The sequence below is a fragment of the Eulemur rufifrons genome, chromosome 29 (genome assembly GCF_041146395.1).
Source record: "Eulemur rufifrons isolate Redbay chromosome 29, OSU_ERuf_1, whole genome shotgun sequence".
NCBI lineage: Eukaryota > Metazoa > Chordata > Mammalia > Primates > Lemuridae > Eulemur > Eulemur rufifrons.
In genome coordinates this window covers 17839100-17863630 of record NC_091011.1, presented here as the reverse complement: position 1 = coordinate 17863630, position 24531 = coordinate 17839100, and the positions used below count along the sequence as shown (strand labels likewise).

Here is a 24531-nt window from a genome sequence, read left to right as displayed (position 1 = left end):
GGATCCCCATACAGAGGTATGAGACAATCTGTATTTACAGATATTTGAAAAAATTATCTTGGGAAATAGAAGCAGCTCAATTATACTGCAGGACCAAGAGCAAATTACTGCCAGTTGAGGTTCATCTGTTGAGATCAGCACCTCCTATTTATATAGGGCAGTTTGCAAAGCAAACCCTTGAGGGCCTAATCCTCACAGGGATTGGGAAATACTATTGTTATTATCATTGCCACTACCAGTTTACAGATGAGAAGGGACTTGGAGGTTAAGGACACTCTCAAGGTCACACTGCTGGTGAGAGGCCAACCCGGACTGCCACCAGATCCTTCTGCTGACTCTGCCTTGTATCTCGTCTCTACACCAGGCATGGGGAGGACGAGGGGGGGGGGTATCGTCCCCGAGGGGCAAAAACTGGTTCTTGGAGGAGCAAAAAAATCGTACTAGTTTTATATATAAAGCCCAGATATACATGCATTACATAAACAGATACACCATGTATCTGTAATTACAATTTCAGGGGGAGGGTGATTAGGGGTAAAATGTCTAAAAAAGATCCTTGGGGGACTAATAATGCAAAAGGGAGTGAGAAATACTGCTCTGCACCACAGCTGCCTCCCTGGGTGGCCAGGACATGTTACCTGTTATTGATACATTTCTCTTTATAAAGTACACGCACCAGGGTCTATTTAAACAAACAGTTGCTAAAAAAAAAAAAAAATGAGTGAGCCAAATCACTTTCTCAGTCTTTCTGCTGTCTCTAGATAGCATAATTGATAGTGAGGACTGCAGGGGACAGACCGTGATTGCTGTCCAACAGAAAGTGGCCAATTCCATGAAAAAGGATAACCCTGCCTTATATGAATAGCTTAAAAATAGACACACATGAAACCATCTGCTACCTATTCAGTGGGAAACATCAAAGGAAAACATAAATCTATTCACATAATGCATTTGCTTCTAGAAGAGGTTCGATTGCCTGCGTGGCAAACCCAAAGACCTTTGTGAAACATGAGAAGCCTTTTGCATAAATACTTGTTAATGGCTTAGACAGCTGAAAAATGGATAACCTCATTGTATGACATTAGGGCTCTTTAAAAGACTTCTCCTCTACTCAAATATTCATGTTTCAATTAAAACGTACACCTACTTTATTAGCCACACCAGGCCCAGTTCAGATCAATAACAGTAGCACTAGATGGAATTCTAATGAAGATAAACAACTCCGAGTCCTCCCAGCTTCCCCTGGGCACAGACTCACAAAGCTTCCTTTCACAGCTGGCTCCAAGATATTTTACAGTCACCTGCCTCATGCAAATGAGGAGACTCATGTTTATTCATGATGAGAGTTACAGACCACCTTTCATTCCCTAGGCCAGCTCAGCTAACCAACAGAGCGCCTTCTGCACCACTCTGAAGTTGAGCTGGCCCAGGAAAGGGACTCCTGAATATACAATTGTCCCCTGAAAAGCATGCACACAAAGTCAGTAAGCTGCAAACAGTTTGAGCAATGAACATATTTCCCCTTTTTATTCATGTGTTTGCTGCCTTTAAGGTTTCAAACACAATCCCTTTTCTATACCACACTATAATCCACTGGATGTGACTAGTTGGTTATTTCCTATGCAAAATCTTCCAGAGGCTTTCTTGGGATGTTTCCTTCTGCCCTGCTCTCCAATTCTTCCTAATTGAGATTTTTCTCCCATTGACTCGGGTGAAGCTCACAGCCTGGCCAGGGGCAGCTGCAGCTTTGTTTAATGGGCCGGGGTTCTCCCCATACACAGTCTCTGCTATTTTAAAGGACGGTTTCTCATCTGCAAGCCTGAGATTCTAACCTCTGCTATGTGTGCTTAGCTTATGCTGTTGGATAAAGTTTCAAAATAGTACTTTTACTCTAGACTGACTTCATTTTTCAAATCATTAGTGTCTTCTATTTTGGTAATCTGAAAGTTTGGCAAAGTCATCTGATCTTGGTTTATAACACCGATTTTCATAGCATCTAAAATAACATCAATGCTATGAACAAATATTTTGATGGCATTTAAAAGGGCTCAGCCATCACTGGAGAGGTCTGGGCAACTAGGTAATTGTTGGGGAGGCCTTAGTTTTCACCAGCCGTAAAGTAGGTGAGAATCATGGGACCTGCTGATTTTTAGGCTACTACCCTGTGTCTTACACAGGAAACTAAGGCATCTAATAAAGTTGTTTGGAAGAAGACACTTCCGAAATCCATAAAATGTTCACCTCAAAGCCTGTTTTTGCCAAAGTTAAATGAGTTATTGATACAGTTCAGAACTTAATGTAGGATTCATAGACAGGTTTATCTTTCATTTTATTTCCTTTTTTTAACATAATGGCCAAAAAATGAGTCTTTTTTTTTTTTTTGAAAAGGGCAGTTACTCATTTTTCATAGACAGGATTTATCTTATTAAATACAAGAAGGACACTTTACAACCACATATGACAGTTCTACTTCCTCAAAGCATTTTTACATTAATTACTTCATCTTAATATCACACCACCGTAAGAAATGGCAATGGTATCCTTTAAAATTATTATTTTTAAATTTTCAGGCATAGAACTCTTGAGTAGCAGAACCAGGAGCAGAACCTGGGACATAAAGACCAACAGACAGACTCCTCCACCTACACCTGCAGTTTACAGGAGCTGGTGATAAGAGTCACATGTGTCAACTGATGGGGATTCTATTGACACAAATCACTTTTAATGATCAAATCCACCTCAATGAAAATATTCGTTCATTTTTCCCTCCAATGATTTAATTAGTCCGGGGTGCAACTGGGTACTGGGATAATAGGGTTTTCAAAAGCCCCCAGGTGATTCTAATGTACAGCCAAGGTTGAGAAACACTGCCACACACAAATATATATATTTGAAGTGCATACCCTTGTTAGAATTTTTAAAGTGGAATAGTTAGCCACACATACTTTATATGAGATTCCCATACCTGAAATATCCAAATCAACTGCATCCTCTTTCTTACCCTGCTCAAGAATGGGGGCTTCAATGAAATGATTATGGGACCATTTGTGTGCTGAGGTATCCAGCTGCAGTTTAGCTCTTCTCTAATGCCCATAAAAATGAATAATGCATGCTCTAAAATATTGGTAATAAAAGACAAAAACACAGAATACAAACTCAATGGCCTGAATCAATGGATTATTCTGCAGACTGCTATATTGAGAAACTGAAAGAAAGTACTTTTCAAAGCATAAATATTTTAATCACTCTCCAATTCTACTTCTCTTATATAAATAAAAAACATTCCATCTGCTGCTTCCCAAGCCCGGAAGAGCAGAAGACAGCTGCTTTTCCGAACACTCTCTTCCAGCAGTGGCATTAACTACCACGCACTAGATATCTATAAACTGGTGTCCCGAGCAAGGCAGGTTGCAGAAGCTATTCGGGCCTCTGATAGAATCTAGTGTAGTTTGTTGAACAAATCAAAATGTTGAACTGAGAGGCACTGCTTCTCCGGCGAGGAGCTGAAGAAGGCAGAAAGCTGAGCCCTGCTCACAGAGCCCTGGGTCACAGGGTTGATGACTAAATCCGCCTTCCATGCTCTGTTCAAAGTGGCAACAGCCCGAGATGGTGTCCAAGAAAGTTCAAAAGAAATTATGTCTCATGTTGGGCTCTTTCAAGGTATTTCTGAATTTGATTTGGGCAGTCTTAGGGAAGAAGAAAAAACATTAAATCTACCAGTAACTCAAAACCCGTATTTGCTCCTAAATTCAATCTCCTCTGCTACCAACTTAATAACAAGAAGAAAAGTGAACTGATTTAACTTTCACTTCTTTTCTCTCGTACAATTTATTATCAGGTAAAGCAGAACAGTGGCTGATCAGCAGGCAGCAGGAAAAAAAATCAGAAACACAGCCTTCAAACTGAACTAGAGGCTCTCACACTGGGGCCTTCTTTTTTTAAAGAACAGAACGGGGACATAAAAGAAAAGGGACATAATTATATCTGTATTTCAGCAGCCACTAGCAGAACTCTGTGACTGCTATTATATCTATTAGTAAAAAGAAAAATTAACAAAAGGTTCGTCTGTCCATATTTCATTAATTTAGATTGATATACGCACCTAAAAATCTAATATAACAAAAATAAAATATACACTGTAATAGGTAGTATAAAGGACCACTCCCTCCTAATGGTGTCTATGTTCCAATGCCCAGGACCTACAAATATGTTACCTTATATGGCAAAGGGGATCCTAGGTTGCAGGTGGAATTAAGGTTGTTATCAGCCGACCTTAAGATAAGGAGATTATCCTGGATTATCCAGGTGGCCCAGCGTAATCACGAGGGTCCCGAAGAGTGGAAAGGGAGGTGAGTAGGGATCAGGGGGATGGGATGGGATGGGATGTGGAAGGACTCAAGCTGCCCTTGCTGGTTTGAAGATGGACAAAGAGGGCATGTACCAAGGAATGCAGGTGGCCTTTAGAAGCTGGAAAAAGCAAGGCAAGGGAACAGATTCTCCCTAGAGCCTCCAGAGAGGAACACTGCTCTGCTGACACCTTGAGTTTGGACCAGGGAGACTCATCTTTGGCTTCTGAACTATGGAACTGCCTCTCAGGCCGCGAGCTGTCTACTCTCAGCCATAAACTGCCATCCCTACGTGGCAGCGGAGGTGTGACCCCAATCATTAGTGTGTGATCTACAGACAATGCAAAAACATGGCACTAAGGCCACGGTAACAAATGGTACCCCAAACCTGGCTTTTAGATCTTGCCGAAGACAGTTTTTGCAGCCACATAAGTTAATTATGAGAAAAGTTTGAGAGTGCCACTTTGGGGGGCCTGCTGTCAGCTGGCAGGACCTTACCCTGGACAGGCAGGATGTCATCGCCACCAACCTGAGCACACAGCCGTGATAAACCAGAGGGACCCAGGAGCTGTGGTCACCTCCCTCCACCAGCCTTGCCCACCTCCTCCCGCCCAAGGCCTCTGATTTCCTTTGCCAACATTCACTCTTGGCCCTTCACATCATAAACTGTAACCTCTATAGGATTTAAGTGTTTGAGTGCTCATCCCCTAAGTCGGTCCTCTGCAAAACTTTGATAATATTTTCTAAACACCTTATCTGCGCACAGAGCAATGACAATAATATCTGCAAAATTATCATTTACAAAAATGCAGATTTCTGTAATTCAAGAAAAGCAGGATGCATGAAATCCCTCAGAAAGTAGATGACCTGATGCCAAAACCCACGGCAGCCACGGAGGTCTCTTTCCCCTGGAGGAACAGGTGGCTTTCACACTGCAGCGCAGGAAGAGCTGAAATGATCCGGGGCAAAGTGGCCTTAGTCACTTTCTAAGACTATGATTTAACTTTTTTTTTTTTTTTTGGCTTGATTGAACAAAGGCCTCCCTGCTCTTTCTTCCCTCTTTCCCAGAGATGATTTGCGCCTGAATTGCAAACTCTCTCATAATCAAGTGACCTGCACTTAGGAGGCTGCAGTTACAATCAGGAGGAAATTAATAGGCTTCTTTTCTCCAATTTCCTTCTTGAATCTCGCCTGTCCTCGGGCAGAGCGGCTCAGATACACGGCAGTTCTAGATTGCAGCTTCCAGACCAGGGCTCTCCATGGAGGGGCAGTGCTGGGGCCTACTTCGGTGAATTCAATGATGGCCAAGATGCAAAGATTGCCTTGATGACAGAGATGAAGTGGTGTTCGTCTGCTGTAAGGGCAGGTGAGTCACTGTGCGGAGGGAGACAGTCAGGGTTCCAACCTGACTGTCCCCCTTTCCCTGGCTTGTTTCCCTTTCAACCAGCATTGGTTCAAGATGTCACAAATGAGAAATACAGTGGAAAAGAAGGAAGAGTAGTAAATTCACAGAGAAGGTGACAGGGAGGCAAAGACCAACAAGAATATTAAGAACAGTTGCAATTAGATTATGTTATGCACCAAGCATGAGCCCACACAGGCCCCGCAGCATGACAGTGAGCCACACACTTAGACTCCCACGCGCAGTCATGTTCCTGGTGCCAGGTGAGTGGGCATGAGGGATGGTGCCAGCCACACCCAGAACCATGTACCATACTAAATTAAAAGTATTAAAGTCTGAATGCCATCAGTTATCACTGTTAATCATGCCTTAGGATACAAGATAAGGAGTTTGCTTATCTCTAAAAACATGGCCAGGGCTTCTGCTTCCTTTAGGTTGGCCAACACTCTTCTCTTCTCCACAACATCCACACATAAATATGAGAAAGTTACACTTTTAAAAGAAATTATAATATAGAAAACCATGGGACACCTCCATTCAAAGGATCAAATGCTTACTACAAATCAAGAAACGCTACATATAAGCTTAATTACTCAATTATCTAAAAGAGATCTTTCATTTGAATAAAAATTCTTTCTGACACAGCATAGGGCAGATTATCTCAACACTCTATAATCCACAAAAAACACTAGACTGGCCAGGGCAGTCCTCCTGATCTCATGTGGTCTGTGCCGGTCTCCTGCACAGGTGGGAGGAACGCACCTGCCCCAGTAGATCTTGCAATATTGACGAGGCATCCCAAACTAATGCCACGAGAGGAAAAAGTTCATTTTGACAGTATTTCCCAAGAAAGGACCTCTGCTAGTGGCTCCAGCTTAGACAAATGGAGCAAAGCTGCTCTAAGCTTTTCCCTAGAGCGAAAGGCCATCCCCAGCACACAGCTTCGCATCTACACAGGGATGTCTGCCTTTCTCCACTCTCAAATCGACCTCCAGTCGCAGTCTTCCTCATTCCTCCACCTTGCCAACCGCCACAGCTGAGGGACCACGCAACAGACCCCTCTGATGACATGGGAAGCCCCTACCTCTACCCCAGATCCACGTTACCTTGTTGAAGTCTTCAGAAGTTGCCCTCATTTCCTTCCATGTCTTGTTCAGGAGCTGGATGCAGATGCAGAAAAACTCCTCGAAGGACCTGTCGTGGGTGAAGAACATTGGGTGGAAGTCGTTGCAGGTCTCACCAGCTGGAGGAGAGAGACGGGCAAGAAGGGAGGAAGTTTTAAACCAGTGAAAAGACAGGACACAACCACAGGCAGGTGCCCCAAAGAGAGACAAGCAGAAGCATCGTTGGCTCAAGCAACGGTGGAGAAAAGGCATTTTGAAAAAGCAACCAGAGGATGGCCCCTGAGCACCTTAAGAGTTTAAGGTCAGATGGCAGACCTACCCTTAGGCACATATTTTGACTGACAAAAGTCAGCTCCTGACCCACCCTGGGACATGACCCTGGTGGCTTTGTTCCATGACTGCTGGTGTTGAATAGGAGCCCTACATCTGCCTTCTTGACCTTGCAAAGCCGATTCAAGCTGCCTCGCAGGCACAGCTCCTCCATCACCCTCAATTTCTCCTTTCCCATCAGAATAGCTGGCACAAGATGGGCTTTCCCGAATACGCAGTTAATTGGAACTTTGAAAACAGCATCCACGATAATTTCTCCAGGGGGCTCTTTTCCCTCTTACGGCAGTGAGCAGGGGACATTTGAGATCATTAACCATCTGATGCCATTAACCATTTGTTTTACGTTCCCAGACACAGATGGCTGGAGGTCACAGCAACCCAAATGGCTTTGAAGGCTCCAACTGGCCCAGTCCTGGACAAAACCATGACATCAGCCAAGTTTGCCTTCAGGCCCCCATTTTGGAGCTCCCTTGGGTGAGACCCAGTGCTCTGAGCTCTAGGTCTGGCCCCCTCTCTCCTCCTCCTCCTCCTCCTCTGAACCTCCCACCATCCCAGCTGTCCGATGAGCTTACATGGTTATAGACCTTTTACATACAGTACCCCTCATTTGATCTTTGCAATGTCTCTTCCTACTCACACCTTACAGACACAGATACTGCAGGGCCCAAGGAACTAAGGTTTGTGACCCACCCCCCAAAACAGTGCTCAAGTTTCTTTTTTTAAAAAAAACAAACATATATGCTGTTGCACACAGTGAAAGTATTTGTTTTAACTGGAATCTCTTTAAAGGCCAATTAGTCCTCAAGGCCCAGAATGGTGGGATTTCAGGCCCTGGAAATCCAGGAAAGGTGTGTGTGGGGGGCGGGGTGGGCAATAGGGGTGGGGTTCACAGCAGAGACCTTCTGTTCTCAGGGAGAGCCCGGTGCCTGCCATGTGGGTGAGCATCGAGTCCACTCAGAGAGGATCCCCTGGAGCAGGCCCCCCGCCGCCGGGGAGTCCTGATCCAGCCTGAGGAGTCACACTGCTCCAGCACGGCCAGCCACGAGCTGTTATCCGCTGCCACCTCTTCCCTCCTCAAGCTTTACGAATGCAGTGAATTCCAGGCCTCTGAACAGTTTAAAACGACAGCACGGGGGTGTGTGTCTACAGCTCACCCCTTCTAAAGGGACAACGTGGTTCAAAGACACGGGAATGCCGTTTTCTACAGACATACAGGGGCATAGGCTGGCGGCAACGCGCAGTCCTGCAAGAAGGGTCTGGGGCGGAAGATCCGGGTTCACGTGCAGCCCGCACCCATCAGGAGCAAGTCACTGCACCTTTCTGAGCCTTGATTTCCTTAACTAAAAAATGGAAATGAAATTTCCTTTGCATTCTTCCTAGACTTCATAGAGGATCAAATGACAAATTCATGGGAGTGTGCTTTGGAAAGGGCAAAAATTAACATGAATACAGGGAGGTCCTGGTGATGGCAATGCATGTTGTACCAGCATATCGTTTCCAGGAACGTGGCTTGTTCTGAGATGTTCCCCTAACTCCTAGTCAAGCCTGTTCACATCTCAGCAATTAGAAGCAAGAACATTTAAGTCACGCTCACCCCAGCCTGTGCTACTGGCAGAGAAATGGCAAATGTGAAGTGTTGACCTGAGACACAAGGCTATTTAAGGAACTAGGAACATAAACATGGGTGGATCGTGCTGTTTGCTGCCCTGCGCCATGAGCTGTCAGTCTCATTTCCACAGGCACCAATGCCAATGAAATTTACAAGTCTACAGAAGCACCTTAAAAATTATTGCCATCTAAGAACTCATTATTAATCACATTATCACAGTATCATTTTTGGAACTAGTATGATTATATGTGCACTTTATGCCCTAGTTAAAAGTTTTATGGGATTACTGGAGCTGAGATAGGCAGACAAACTGGGATCCGCAAGCCCCACTCTTGCTTGGGCAAAGAGGGAGGGGAGAGACATCATTAATAATAGCATCATTAGTAACAGTAGATAGCATGTATTGGATGCATATTATGCGCCAAGGGCTCTACAGGCGCTATCCTTGCAACAACCCTGTGAGGTAGGTATCACAGGTACCCTCATTTTTTAAAGGAGGAAGGTGAAACTTGGAGAAATGAAATCTTCCATCATGAGCTTTTTTTAGGTGGCCTCAAATGAGCATTTGAAACCCACAGTTTAGCTGACCCAGCATCAGGCTTCCTGCCTTAGTTGACGTCAAAAGCTCAGGGCATTTCCTTGTGGCTGTTGCTTTGAAAATTAATTTCTCCACCCACTCTCCTAGCTCTCCTCTATCCGTCCTTCAGCAGAAACCCAGACCATGACCGGCAGTCCAATGGGGTGCACAACAGGTGCATAGCCAGTACCTGCTGACTGAGAACACCTAGCCATGAGGCAGCAGTACTGGCGCCAGCAACACCACTGCCGGCAGGTGCGCACCAGGCTCTGCGTGGACGATTTTATCTAGGTTATAGTCACTTATTACAGCAAGCACATGGGGAAGATGTTATTAATTTCTTTGTTTTTAAGATTAGAAATAGGAGATTTAGAAAGGTTAGGTGACTTGTCCAAGGTCACATGGCTCCAAAGCAGAAATGTCAGGATTCAAACTCAGGTAGACGTGGCTCTAAGGCCCATCGTTGCTCTGTTACACTCCATTTCCTCACTCTGTTGGTCAGTTGACCCTGCCGCCATGCAATCCCCCAACACAAACCTGAAATAACTGCTTTTCCACCCATAGAAGATATGCATGAAGTAAAACCTTGCCAGGGGTGCAACTTGATTAATGCTTAAGGTATATTTAGGGTCTGGGATTCCTTTGCTTTCCCCTACTACTTGTGATCCAAGTGGAGTTAGATTCAAATTGCCAGGGTTACATTACACTCCTCTTCTGAACCTTACCCCTCGGTTCCCTGGGTCTGGGCCAGGCTGCAGCCTTGACAACTCTCTGGAGTACCCAAGAAAGGTCTACCTGCTTCCTAGCTTCTGCAGAACCAATTCTGGTTTCCCCCCACATATTTTGTCTTTCTCAGCTTCTGTAACATGCAGTTTCCCCCAGGTAGTCAGTCACTGAAAAGGGTCATACCAGATAAATTTATTTGATTTATTTAAAAAAACTCACAAATCAAGTTTCATAGTAATGGAATCTCAATTTTGTGCACGACAGCAATGTGCCCAGCTAAAAAAAAATACAGTTTGTAGTCTCCCTTGTAACTAAGAGTGGTGATAAAACCCAATCCCCACCACAGATAGATACATGGAAATTGCTGGGTAGAGTTTTCGGGGAAGACTTTTAAAGGGGGAGGGAAGGCTTTTAAAGGGGGGGGGTGGGAAGACTTTGCTGGCTTCCCCCTTTTGCCTCTGTCTTCCCACTTCAACTTCATGTTTGGAACACAAGAGTGATGACTGGAGCTTCTGCAGCCATTTTACCAGCAAAACAATGAGGGCTACATCCTAGGCAGTTGGAAGGAGTTCCTGATGACAGCACGGAGTCACCATTCCAACCGGGAAATGCCTCCTATGGAATTCTTTGTACATAATTTATTTAAGTCACTGTTTTCAGGTTTTCTGTTACTCTTAGACATGTGAAATTACTGATGTGGAAACTTAAACTCCAGCAAGTACACAGACAGTAGCATAAGAGAACACACTCAAGATTACTGCAGGTCATGGCAGAAGGAGGCATGAAGAGGCAGGATAGCATAATGGCTACAGCCAGGCAGACTTGCATTCAAATAGCCAATCTGATGCTCCCTAGCATGCTATATAACCTCAGACAATTAAACTCCCAGGACCTGTTTCTTCATCTGTGAAATACATAATCATATAAGGTTTGTAAGCATCAAATTAGATTAGGTATATAAAGCGTGTGGTAAGGTGCCTGGCACACGGATGATAGGCTTAGTGAATGGTCGCTATGTAGTGTGTGTGTGTGTGTGTGTGTGTGTGTAGTAACTACTATCTTACTATCTTTATCCTCATTATCAGCACACTATGTAGCTTCTTAAAGACTGAAACAATTCTGGAAGATGAGGAGGACACAGGAATCTGGTGAATGGCCTTTGGGGTCCTGTAGATAAAAAGGGAGTGAAGTCAACCTGTCATTCTTGTTGATTGTGTCAAAAATCCATAAAAGTATCCAGATCTCAAAGCTGAAATTTCACATGCTGAAGGTACATAATATAGCAGGTACTCAATGAATCTGCTGTAACAACAACAGTACCATTAGTTTCCCTACTTCACTGATAAGAACAGTGAAGTTAAGCAACTAGCGGTGACAGGGCCAGGAATCAAACCCAGCACTCTATCTCCAGAGCCTGTTTTCAACCTTCACGTGGAGGGACTGGCTTGCCATCATCCTAAGCTTCCGCAAGACCCCCTCTTGCAGTGAGAAGTGGGCAAAAAACAAATCAAGAACAGCTTGGTCCTTGACATGGAACCCTAGGAACAGTGAAAAGAGTTTTGTGTATGTGGGATTTAGGATGCCTTGCTTTAAGGATGTTCTCACATTAGAGGCAAAGATAAAGAATTAAGTACTAATGTTTTTCCTTTATAATTTTCAAAATGCAGATATTTAGGATCGAGGGTTATGGAGCAGGAAGGGTCCATCCAGATAATCTGATCAGCTTACTTCTCTCCTTGTGTAGGTCAGAGTGGTCAGAAAGGCGGAACGTCTTGCCCAAGAGTTCCTCATGGCAGAAGGGTCACAAAGATGCTGGGAGCTAAACTGATGGGGTCCGATCCTGGCTTTACTATCTACTAGCTGAGTCACCTGGGCAAGTCATTTCACCTGTCTTTGCCTCACTCTTCTCATTGGGAAATTGGGGGCAACAATAGTACAAATGTCATCAGCTCGCTGTGAGGATCAAATGGGAGCAGCCACTACGAGAGCAAGCTCAAGGCCAGTGTGGGCCACAGGGTTCCCGCGCTCACCGTTTACCCAGTGGACCCTGCCCCAGGCTACCCATTTATGAATGTGAGCTCCTGCCCGTTCCCAGGGCTGGCCCAAGTCTCAAGAATAGGGTCCTTAGCTTTAAACAGACAAATAAAATCAGAGAGGGTGAGGTTTATTATTTAAGGAAAACAACAACACTTACTGAGGAAGAAAAAAGAATTAGCAGGCAATGATTTTATAAATGAAATTTACATAGAAGCTTTCAATGAGACAAAAATAGTAAGACATTTTAAAAACCAAATTGTTTTTAAGCACACTATTTTTAACACAATGAGATTTCACTTTATAAAAAAGAACCAACTCAATGGTCTCTTAAGTCTGGAATATTACGATTTTTTTCTGGGCTGAGGGTACAATGGATTCCATTAATTTGCTGGCATCCCATTCATTTATAAGTAGGCCAGCTTTGAAAGCAACTATAACCTACATGCATATGTTTTTTAAAATAAAAGTAAGAATGCTATATACTTATGTAGCACTTCGCCTGTCAAAGTAGATTTGTTCCTATCTTCCATGGGATGATGTGAGGGGAGGCAGGCATTGTCACTGGGCTGTCAGAGAACAAGGCCTTCTGCAGAGAAGTGACTAAACAGTGAAAGATGAGCATGGGGAACTGGTCCTGGAGCTGCCCCGTGTCCTTCAGAAGGTCACTGCAGTTCCCTGGCTCCAGTTTCTCACCTGTAAATGAGATGGGCTAGTTGATTTCTAAGGTTCCTGCCAAGCATAAAATTCCAATTATCTACATGCACACACACCCCTCCGATAATGTATTTTCAACTCCCCAATGCCCATGAAAAAATATAGAATTTGGAGATTGTGCCTGCACTGAACTTGAGTTCTTAAACTATTAATACTATTTCTGTTATTGACAGGATGACTACACATTTCATTTAGGGTATGAAGGCATGCGAGCAGCATTTGATAGGCTTAGTAAATGTTTGATGAGGGAGTGTTTACTCTTTCTTACATAAGAAAATTGTTAGCTGTTTTTACACTCTTGCAACCTATTAATCCCACCTAATGCAGGTCATTTCATAAGAAAATTACCTGACTAAAGATAGGATGACAAAATGACAGGCAAACACACATCATTTTTGCTCTTTCATGGGAATTTTCTAAAAAAAACAACTATCATTTTTGAGATGCAGAAAAGCTCTGTTCTGTGCTTTCTCTGACCCTTGTTATGCCCAGAGAGACTTTCCCATTCACAAATGACAAGAGGGACACAGACTCTGGAGGCTCTGGGCAAACTGGAATATTTTCATCATGACCTGATGAGCTATTTCACCAGCAACAGCCTTCAGAAATGATGCACTTTGAAAAAGAGACGTGCGCTGGCCTAATAGAAAGGGCATATTGTTGTAAAATTATGAATTACAGGAAAAAGGGGATAAATCAAATACGCATAAAAGCATTTAACACAGAAAAACTGCTAGAGCAGTAATATCTCACTAGCTATCCACAGCACAGAAACTGAAAACTATTCATGGTTCTAGGGTCAGTCTGGAATGGATAATATATTTATGAATTCTCAGATGCAAATGTATATTTATATCTTTGCAGAAAAATAATGTCACCCTACCTATTAATAGAAAACCTTGAGTTTTCTATTTTCAGACCTGGTATTCCTTAACGGTTTGATTTTGGAGGGTGGTACTGTGTGGGACGATGCTAAAAGTTCAGAACCTTTTGTGGGTGGGAGAGGTGAAAAGAGGAGAGTGAGGTCAAGAATTTGAAGTTCCCTCACTGCTGATGAGTTCAGCCTATACAGAAGTTACCACCCCTGCTATTTCAGGACAGGGGATCAGAGCCTTTAAACCTTCTCAGCTCTTCCCAGCTCCTGAAGTCTGGCTTAATAGAACTCTGGAAAGTCTTTTCTATCCTCTACCATGCCTAAAAATAGTATGAAATCTACACTGAAAAGACACATAGCAGCTAATCCAATGCTTCTTTGTTCACCTTCCTATGGTCTTTTTTTTTTTTTTTTGAGGACATGGAGAGAGGAAAAAAAAGTACTGAGTTAGTGTTAGGGCTGAAAATCAGACTTACAGCATCAAAAGATAGCCAATTCAGCAACAATGATCTGAGGCCACATCCCAGGCACACAGCATGTGTCATAGAAGAGCAGAGGTTCTGCAACCAGCTTGGCCTGGTTGCAAATCTTGGTGCCACTACCTAATACCAATATGACCTTGACCACCTCCTTCCAATTCCTTTTGATCTCTATTATCCCTTTTTAAAAAAGGACAATGTCTTCTATCTCATCCTATTGCTGTTAAGATTAAATGTAAAGTGATTCGTGTATTAACTGAGATAAAATAAGCATTCAATAAATGTTGGCTCTTAAAAGGTTTAATAGCAAAGTAGTTACTATTGCATGCAGTCAAAATGACAAATTTGGAGGACTTATGCTACCAAACATAAAGACTTATAAAACTATAGCAATAAAGACAGTGTGGCATTGGTGTACGGATGGAAAAACAAAACAACAGAATAGAATAGGAAGTCCAGAAAGAGAACTGCACATACAGTCACTGAATTTATGATCAAGGTGATGTTGCAGTGGAAAGGATTTTCAATAACTTACACTGGCCCAATTGTGCACGCATCTGGAAGAAATGGTAAGTCCCTACCTCACACTATCTGCAAAAATCAATTCTAAGAGGATTACAAGTCTTCATGTGAAAGAAGAAACAACAAAGAAGCTTCCATATAATCTAGGAGAATATATTCATGACCTAAAGGCAGGCAAAAGTTTCCTAAATCAGAAAGATCATTAACCATAAGGGAAAGGTTTGATTGGATTGTATTAAACTCAAGAACTTCTGTTTATCCAAAGATACAATAAAAATAGCAACCTCAGAACAGGAGAAAAAACTATCAATAATAGTAACATTATCTTACATCCATGATACATAACCACTCATGTAAATCCATAAGAAAAATATAGACAACAAAGTAGAAAAATGGATGAAATGTAAATAGGCCCTTCAGGAAATTGGATACCTAAGTGGCCAATAAACATATGAAAAGGTGACCAGTTCTTTTAGTAACAAGAGAAATGCAGCTTAAACAATGAGACACTTTTAAACATCCACCAGGAAGGCTAAAATAAAAGATGGAAAATATAAGTGTTGATAAGAATGTGGAACAAATGGAATCATCATACACTGTTGATCAGAGTATAAAATTGCGCAGCCACTTTTAGCAGTATTTACTAAAGCTAAAATACTCTTATTCTATGATACAGTAATTCAAGCCAAAGATATAAACCTAACAGAAACGCATACATATGTGCTCCAAAGGAAATGTATATGAACATTCACAGCAGCACTATTTGTTACAGCCAAAAACTCAAAACAATCAACATGTCCATCCAACAGATGGGATAAATAAATTATGGTTCATTCATATAGCAGCAAACTTACTACAAAGAAATTATTTTTAAAAACGCTACGCATAATATGAATGTATTCAAGTAACACTCACTATAACAGGAATGAATGGAAACAAACACAATATTGAGCAAAAAGAGCCCTACACAAAAGAGAACATATTATATGATCCTATTTATTGAAAAGTTCAAAACAGGAAAAATTCATCTAGGGCAATGGAAATAGGACATTGTTCTTTTGAAAAGACGAAGGAATTGGGAGTGAGGGGAATGTCCCAAGAGGATCTTTGAGGGGTGTATAATACTCTTTTTCTTGATCTAGGTAGCAGTTAAATGGACGGTTGGTGGTTTGAAAAGTCATTGAGCTGTGTATGCTCTTAGGATTTGTATACCTCTATGTAAGTTACACTTTTATCAATAGTTAACCTAAAAAAAAGAGAATATGAGCTTTCCAGGGACAGTGACATTTTAGATAGGATAAACCTACAGCATATGATAAATATGATTTCAGTGGGCTTTTCAGAATTAGTGTTCTGCGTGCCTTGACCATCACCTCTAGAAATAGGGATTTGCATTTTATGTAGCCAGGTTTACTGGCTGGATAAAAAAGTATATAACTGGTCTATTTAGGCTCCTATTCTAATCACCTAACCCCTATCAACTTCTACAGTTGGGCAGGGGGTACCTCTCCATACCTGGACTTTAGTTAAATTTCATCTTTTGGGTGGGTAAAAAGAGATATATATGCATGCATTTTCTTTTGTGAATGGGGACTCCAATCTTACTGAAGAATACTGCAGATGCTGATGCAAAAAACTATAATAGATTCAACTGATTGTGGATAAACTCTAAGAAGTGTTGCAAGTTTCTTTTAAATATTTCTCCTCATGTTTTTCTCCCTCCATTCCTTCATTAATTCATTTATAGATACTCCCTTTTTCCTCCTCTCCTTCCCGTTTGTCCATCCATGCACATGCACATTAGTTCATCTGTATGTCTGTCTAGCCATCCATCTATCCATGCATCCAGCATGGGCCTGGAACCAGTACGAGTTTGGATCCTGGCTCTGCCACTTATTATCTGTGTAACCTTGAGCTCATGAGCAAGGAGAGATGGGTGAAAGATGAGGTGGAAGAAGCAGGCAGGTATCAGATCATACAACGCTTTGTGGACCACATTAGGGAGAGTGGGCTTCATTCCACCTGCAGGGGGAAGCCATTAAAGGAGTATAAATAGGAGTGTGATGAAGTAACAACTTCCCATCTCCTTTCTTACTCTTACTTTTTGTCTCTTTTAATGGAATTAAAAGTCAGGTAATTTGAGGGTTCTTATTAGTCTTGAATCCAATGAACTGATATTTGGTGTATTAAGGATGAATGGTAAACCAGGTAAAAACTTTAGCACAAAGTGGTTAGGAGTGTCATTCTGGAGATAGAGTGACTCGGGCTAGAATTCTCCCTCTGCAAATTAACTACGTGATCCCAGCCAAGTTCTTTAACGTCTCTCAGTTTCTCTTACTATGATGAGAATAACAATAACTTATAGTCTGTAGAATTAAGTGAAGATATAGCAAGAAGATTCCCATAAAATGCTTAGCACAGTGTCTGACATTTAGTAAGTACTCAATAAATGTTAGCCATAAAATGTTGTGCAGAATACAAATATGGTATACAAATTTTTTTTTCAATAAAATCCTTGATTTAAGGTTTTACTTGTGGGAAAATCTTATTTACTTAACTACCCATTATAAAGGTGCCCAGTTCTACTGGAAAGTTACAGAGCAGCATTCCCAAGGTCATCTGTGAGATGTTTAAGCCAAAGACAAAATATGCAGAAATTCCAGTAAATTAAGATTTCTGATAAGCCTGAGCTAAGTGACTCCTGGGAGTTTGCTTATAATTGAAAAATGGTCTTGCTGATATGCTCTATATTTGCTCTTTTCCTTTGTCCTCTAGTTGAAACAACCAAGACATGCAGAGAAACAGAAAGCGAATCCTTTTCACCTCCATCTGTTGGTAAAATAATCATTTCTTACTACAGGCCCAAGAAATAGCTTTCTTTGCCCAAAGAGAAAAAAGAGCAATAAAAAATCAAAATTTTTGGAAAGGGGTATCAAGTTTGTGCTGTGAATTAGCAATGCAAAACTGAGCCTGAAGCACATTCTCTTGCTAAATATATTTTATTTACCTTTCGGGGTGGTGTCACTGGAGCATAGGGACATGTGGTTAATTCTATGGGTCAACTTGACTGAGCCAAGGGGTGCCCAGTTTAAACATTATTTCTGAGTGTGTCTGTGCGTGTTTCCAGTTGAGATCAACATCTGAATCAGTGATTCAGTAAAGCAGACTGCTCTCTCCAATGCAGGTGGGCATCACCCACCCTAGAGGGCCTGAATAGAACAAAAGGTGGAGGAAAGAGGAATTCAGCCCTTTTTCTTGACTCACTGCTTTAGCTGAGACATCACATCGCCTCTTCTCCTGTCTTTGGACTAGGACTAAATTTCACCACCAGCTTTCCTGGGTCCCCATTTTGCAGATGGCAGATTGTAGAACTTCTTAGCCTCCATAATCACATGAGATAATTCCTTGTAATAAATCTCATATATGTGTGTGTGTGTGTGTGTGTGCACATACTTACACACATATACATATTCCATATATTCATATATATACACTAATATGTATACGAGATTTATTATAAGGTATTATCTATCTATTTATCTATCTATATCTTCTATTGGTTCTTCTCTGGAGAACCCTGACTAATTCAAGAAGGAAGAGTGGAAGGTTATGAAAGGGGAAAATTCTAGTTGTATGGTAAATGGTTCGAGGCATGGCAAAGCAAAGCATGTTCAAGAAGTGATTTCTGCGTGCCCTTGTTAAAGCTTTCTTTATGAGGAAAATTACTCTGAGAAGTGGCACATTAAGAGACTGTCACACAGCATATTTAGCACGGACATAAATAATTGCCTGTCCAACCATGTGAGATGGGTACTCGAGGGTTATGTTGGGATAGAGGCAGACTAATGAGCAGCTGGGATGTGCCTCACTGAAGACGCAGCGAGAGCTGTGCGTGGTGTGGAGCCATCACATGACCTTAGATTACACTTTGACCTGGGCTCAGATCATTAGGCGGGTCTAGGAGCTGGCAAAATTGAGCTAAAAATAAGTAATCCTCCACCGGATAAATGCGAATTTAAAGAAAGAGAACATGCCAAGGCTTGCTCATTGCACATGTTCTTTCTTGTCTTCAGTGCTCAGCAAATAACTCCCCTTAAAAAGTCATTATCTTATAGGGATCACCTCTAGCTGTTAGGATAAAATGCAAATACTTTAACAAGGCATTCAACACTCTTCTAAATTTGACCCTATGCCACTACTTCTAACTTTACTCTGACCTATGAGTGAACCCTAAAGTCAACTATTATTTTTACCTTTTTGTCAAACAAAGCACCCTGATTGCATCTCCACATACTTAGCTCTTGGTTTTCACTCTATTTGGAGCCCCTTCCTCCAAAGCCCAGGCACTTCACCCCTTCTTTTGTGCTTCCACAGACTTTTCACCTCCTCCACCCGTTGAGATTTCCCCTTCTGACTATGAGCCTATGAAAAATAGGGAGGCTGACGTGGTCACGCCTGCATCCTTCACGGTTCTCATGTGGCCAGCCTTCCATAAATGTGACTGCACTCCCTTCGTTGGTGTCTGTGCTCCTCCTGCCTCCAGCTACACACTTTTCTTCTACGTCGTTTGCACTATATCATGCACAGGGCAAGGAGTATCCCCCAACTTTTGTACAACCCACATCACAGCATTGCTGCAGCGGGCCGGCTCAGGCGCACGGGCACTCTGGAAAACTCCACACATGCTTCACTTGCTGCCCTAACACAGTCCAACCTTCAGAATGACCCAGTCTTCCTCCCTCTTTCTCAACTTTCTGAAACCGAGTGTAGGTGTTCTCTTTAAAGAGAAAAATGAAAAACATCATAAAGGAAGCAAATTTCTTACACAAAATCAACAGGAAAGAAGGCAAATCTAATAATGTTTTCAAAATACAGAGACAGAACCCTCTGCTCTAGATCAATTGCCAACACCTAGACCCTAGCAAGAGGATTCCCTTTACCATTCGCCACCTGCCCCATTTACCAGGCACCCACTTTGAGCAGGAGCACTGGGCTCCATGCTCACCTTGACATCTCAGACGGTCACGATGAACATACGGCCTCGAGGATTGCGTAACAGTGTTAACAATGTGTTAGCCTCGGGTGGTAGAATCAAGGGAGATGCGGGGCATATGAAAAAAATAATCCATTGACAATCATGCCTTTGCCAATGTGGGATTTGAGAGGATAGAGATTTATATCAGCAAACAAAAAAAGAGTTAAATCCCTAATACTTTTGCCTATATATAGTCTCTTAAACAAGAGAGCGTGGTAAGGTCCACGGCTCTCTGATCACGCGGGGCAGCTTGCGAGGGGGCTGCAGAGAGGCACTCTCCGCACATGAGCACAACCCCGCGGCCCAGGAAGCAAATCCTCAAGCACTGCAATAATAATTTAGGAAAAGGTCAAGCTTCACACAGGCATTGGACTGAGATTTACCAAAAAAGGAGAACACAAAAGGATGAGGCATTAAATATCAAACCAGTCACAGCTGGCTGGAACACTTGAAAAGGACATAATCTGAATAACATGACACTAGGGGAACCTGCTTTAGCAAATTAGGAGAACTGCCTAGAAAGACGAGTTATTTATTTTAGGAAATTGCAATGACCACATACCACAAACTGTTTTTTTGTTAAATGAGTATTTTCTCATTTAATCTTCATAACAATTGCACAAAGTTGGTGCAGCTATTATCATCCCCATTGCACAGATGAGAAAACTGAGGCAAAGAGGAGTGAACTAGCTTGCTGGGACTCACAGAGCTAATAGGAGCCAGAGCCAGGGTTTAACATGGGTTTGGGTCCAGAATCCCTGGTATGCTGCTGCTCACCAGAGAGGGATTTCCTCCCTTGCAAGTTTTTTAGATCAGAAAGTTTATACTTTCTAGAATGCTAATTTGCTGTGATTTAACAGAAAGAATAATTCTACTTCTTTCTTCGTCACCATGTTCATGAAGACTTCATCTTACCAACTAAGGTAATTTTTGTATATGCAATTGTTACAGTTGGCAAAATAGCAATGAGTTTTCCAATTTATGGAAAATATATCCCCACAGCAATGTTACTGTTTTAATGATACTAGGGGAAAAATTCAACAATTCATAGACTCTTAATTTCAGGGAACTTTTATTTGTTCATTGGCTTGATAAATCCTGATCTTAATAAAGGCACCAAATGAGTCTCCTCTAATGCAAGGATAATATGCTGAAAAATTAAGAAAATCAAGCCAATCAGACCAATTTAGTTTTTGTCATGCATTTATACAGTGTTTAATATATACCAGCTATCTTTCTTGACACCCTAAAATTATTAAATTATTTAATTCTTCTCTGACTCCCACGAAACAGTTTTGATTCTTATTTCTACTTCACAGGTCAGAAAACCGAAGCATAGAGCACCTAAGTGACTTGTGCTAGTCACCCAGCCAAAGAGAGGCAGAGCCAGGACATAAGCACAGGAGGTCAGCAGCTTGCAGGGGCCATGCTCTTAACCAAATATCTGTGTAGCTAATGTGTGCACAGGCCTCCTTGGCCAGAAGCTTAACTGTACAATTGATACCGCTGTCCTGACCACTGGATGTGAACTTACCCAGAGTTCTCTCAATAAAGCCACAGACCCCTTTGATGCTGACTGATCACATACATAGCCAAGATTTCCCCAGGTCTCTCGGATTTTAGAATCTCTCATCAATAAGGAGCCAAATTACATTACTTCTATTCATTAAAAACAATTCCATACACTCCGATTTCTTAAACACACACACACACACACACACACACACAGATTATTTAAGAACTGGATCTCTTTATTTCAGAGAAAGGTCCTCGAAAATAAAACGAAACAAAAAACCACAGCAGATGTTAGTGTTTGGTAGTATTTTGGAAATAAATTTGAGTAGAACATGGCATTTTCACTAGGGTGGGCTCCCAGAAGGTATCGCATCATCTTGAACATACGCTGGTTTGGACGTTGGTTTCTTGTTCGTAGGCCACTGGGGTGGAGGCATGTATAGATTCTGCCTTAGAGATGTATGTTTGTGGAAAATTCAGAGTCTTCAATTGATGGATAAGGATGAATTTTTTTAACCCTTAGTTATCTCCTAAGTTATTGTTCTCAATACTGGGTGTCTGCTACTTTTTCTCCTCGGGTCTTGCTGACTTACAATGATAGTTAACCCCTGAAGTTTCTATATCTCTGCAAGTCTTTTCAGGGCATTGTTATCCAGTCATGGACTTAACCTCTAGGTGAATTTGCCCTAAACCCAATTCAGTGAGGGCTACTTTGGTCTCCAGCTTCTTGGCCACCTGTCTCTCTTCCTCTCTTTCTTTTTTAAACCTTCACCAAGAAGAGATCATTTTAGATAAGAGCACCTCTTAATGAAAAACCTATGGATGAGAATAAAAAATAAGATGCTTTTAACCTCAGGAGGAAGATACTGATGAAATTTCTCCGACCTTCTTCCTACCTGAAATAAAAACCTGATGTCCTCGGTCGCTTTCATTCCCGTTCCTTGCAGAGGGTGATTTTATTTATTTATTTTTTTAGTCATTCAATTTTGTTATGATATTTTGAAACTGCTTTTTATCTCCCCTGACAAATACATTCTGGAACTTTCATTTTATAAAAAATCTTCTCAATTCTCTAAAAACAGAGAGCACTTTCGCTATTACTACTATTCTCCTGCACATACAAGTGACCCAGGACATCTTATATGGTCATTGGAATAACACCATGTTTCTCAGGAAGAAAGACATTCTATCTAGTGTGTGTACACCCATGTGGGTTCCTGATGAACACCTTCAAAACTATTTGACAGTCATTAAGATGTGAGAGGAGGAAAAAAATAGCCCACTAACACAGGAGAAGAGGTAACTGGGATAATTGTTCCTTTCCCCAATCTCACTGCTCTTCCTCATCTCCTTCACAGATTTGTTTTTTGTTTTGGTTTTCATTTGTTGTTTGTTTTTTCTGCCCAAGGTTGTCTGCACCTTTCCTCTCACTCTTGACTCTTGCCCTAGGGGAAGTCACCTGGTCCTGTGGCTTCCAAGCTCACAGCTGCCAAACCTACTGCACATCTGCACGGTTCCCCTGAGCTCCAGTCACCTCCTCACGAGACACGTCCATCTGGATGTCCCTTAGTCACCTCAAACTCAAGATGGACAAACTGAAGTCATTATCTCTACAGCTGATCCAAATTTAGTGGCTGTCCCATCTCAGCTACCTCACCCACCCAACTGGCCAGGGTAGCCTTGACGCCTCTCTCAGTCACCTTCATCCCATAAATGTCTCTACTCCTTTCCTCTCCCACTGCTCTCCCAGATTAAGACAAGAGCCTAAAAGGGTCTCCCAAACTCAGGACACATGTTTCCTTCACTTTTCCCCATGAGGAGCTCATTAAAACCAAACTATAGCTACACATGTCTCCTCTGCTTAGAATCCTTCAGGTAAAGCCCAAACTCCTTAATGTTGCTTCACAGTGTGGACCCTGCCTTGTCCTGAAGGAGACAATTTCATGACCAGTTTTTAAACATGCTTCCAGAATGCATTTGTCAGGGGAGAAGGAGAAGACAATTTGAAAATATTGAGAACAAAATCGAATAACCAAAAACATAAACTGTTTGCAAAGACTTCCAGACTTAACGTGTACCCTTCGTTCTGCCTTAGTCACCCTTCCTCATCTCATTCCGCGTCTCAGGGGTAACTCCCACAGGCCTTTCACAGTCCAGTGTGGCTGCACCACCTCTAAGGAATCCTTTTATTCCCCTTGTCTACAGGCTGCCTCTTCTAGGTGTCTCCATCTCACCCCTTACCAATTTTCCAATCGTGTGTCTACTTTTTGTCCCCATAGGAATTCTAAGAACCTTGAGGCTTGGAACTGTGCCTTCTCTGTCTTTGTATACTCAGTACTTCGGGCTTCAAAAAGTGTTTGTGGAATGCAGGATTAGACAAGAAGTGGTTCTCATCCAATGGAGCAAAGTTACTAAGTCACAACATTGAAAAATTCTTCATTTCCTTATGTTGAAATATTGGACTGAAATATTATATGCTTGCAAGTGCCAGTTAATTGTTAAACATCCCTCCCTCTCCACTGGCAAAACAAAATATGACCACAGGAGAAGGCTCCGTGGAGACCATGCCCACACATTTCAGTGCCTGGGCTAAAATAAGCATGTAAGTGTGTGGGACCAATCATCATATTGTACCAGGAAACGCGCCCTCCCATATTTAAAAATATACTTGTTTGGCTTGATTCAGGCGCTCCTCAGCCCAGGCCTGCATGAGTCACTGGAGAAACATCCTATTAGAGTGCACCCCCACTGATCGGCTTCCTTTGTATGTTCGGGGTGAGTCAGAAGAGATGACTCACAGTTCACGCTCATGACAAAAAGAACTTGCTCCCTCTTCCTTTTCATTATCCATGTTTTGCGGGCTTTATTGGCACCTTTGAAAAACATCTAAGAGAGCAAGGGAAAGGAAAACACAGGGGGCAGCCTGAGAATTGGCGTTACTTATTTTTAACAAGAACTCTACTTAAAGCGTCTTTTATCAGAGCAGCACAGATGCTTTGGAGGCCGAACACATCCAATGCTCACATTACTCCTGGGAGATCAGTGACTGGCCGCCACTGCTCTTCCCTGTCAGTGGATGGGGAGTAGGAAGGCTTGAAGGAGGTAGAGACACTTTGCAATGTCCCTCTGCAGGGTTGGCACCCAACGCTGGTCTCTCAGAGCCACTGTTGATAAAATGGCTGGTTGGATTATACTCTCTTGGTTATCATCCCCAAAGACTTGGCCAAGGAGAGAGACATTC

The 24531-nt window shown here is 42.2% G+C and overlaps 1 protein-coding gene across 4 annotated transcripts in view; it reads right to left on the bottom strand.

Moving 5' to 3' along the window:
- ELMO1 (engulfment and cell motility 1) overlaps positions 1 to 24531 on the bottom strand; it is a 401547-nt gene that overhangs the window by 138045 nt on the left and 238971 nt on the right. For all 4 annotated transcript variants that reach the window (XM_069461513.1, XM_069461514.1, XM_069461517.1 and 1 more), the window contains one exon: positions 6855 to 6991. In XM_069461513.1, coding sequence (XP_069317614.1) covers positions 6855 to 6991 — 137 coding nt within the window. The remainder of the gene's footprint in view (positions 1 to 6854; positions 6992 to 24531) is intronic.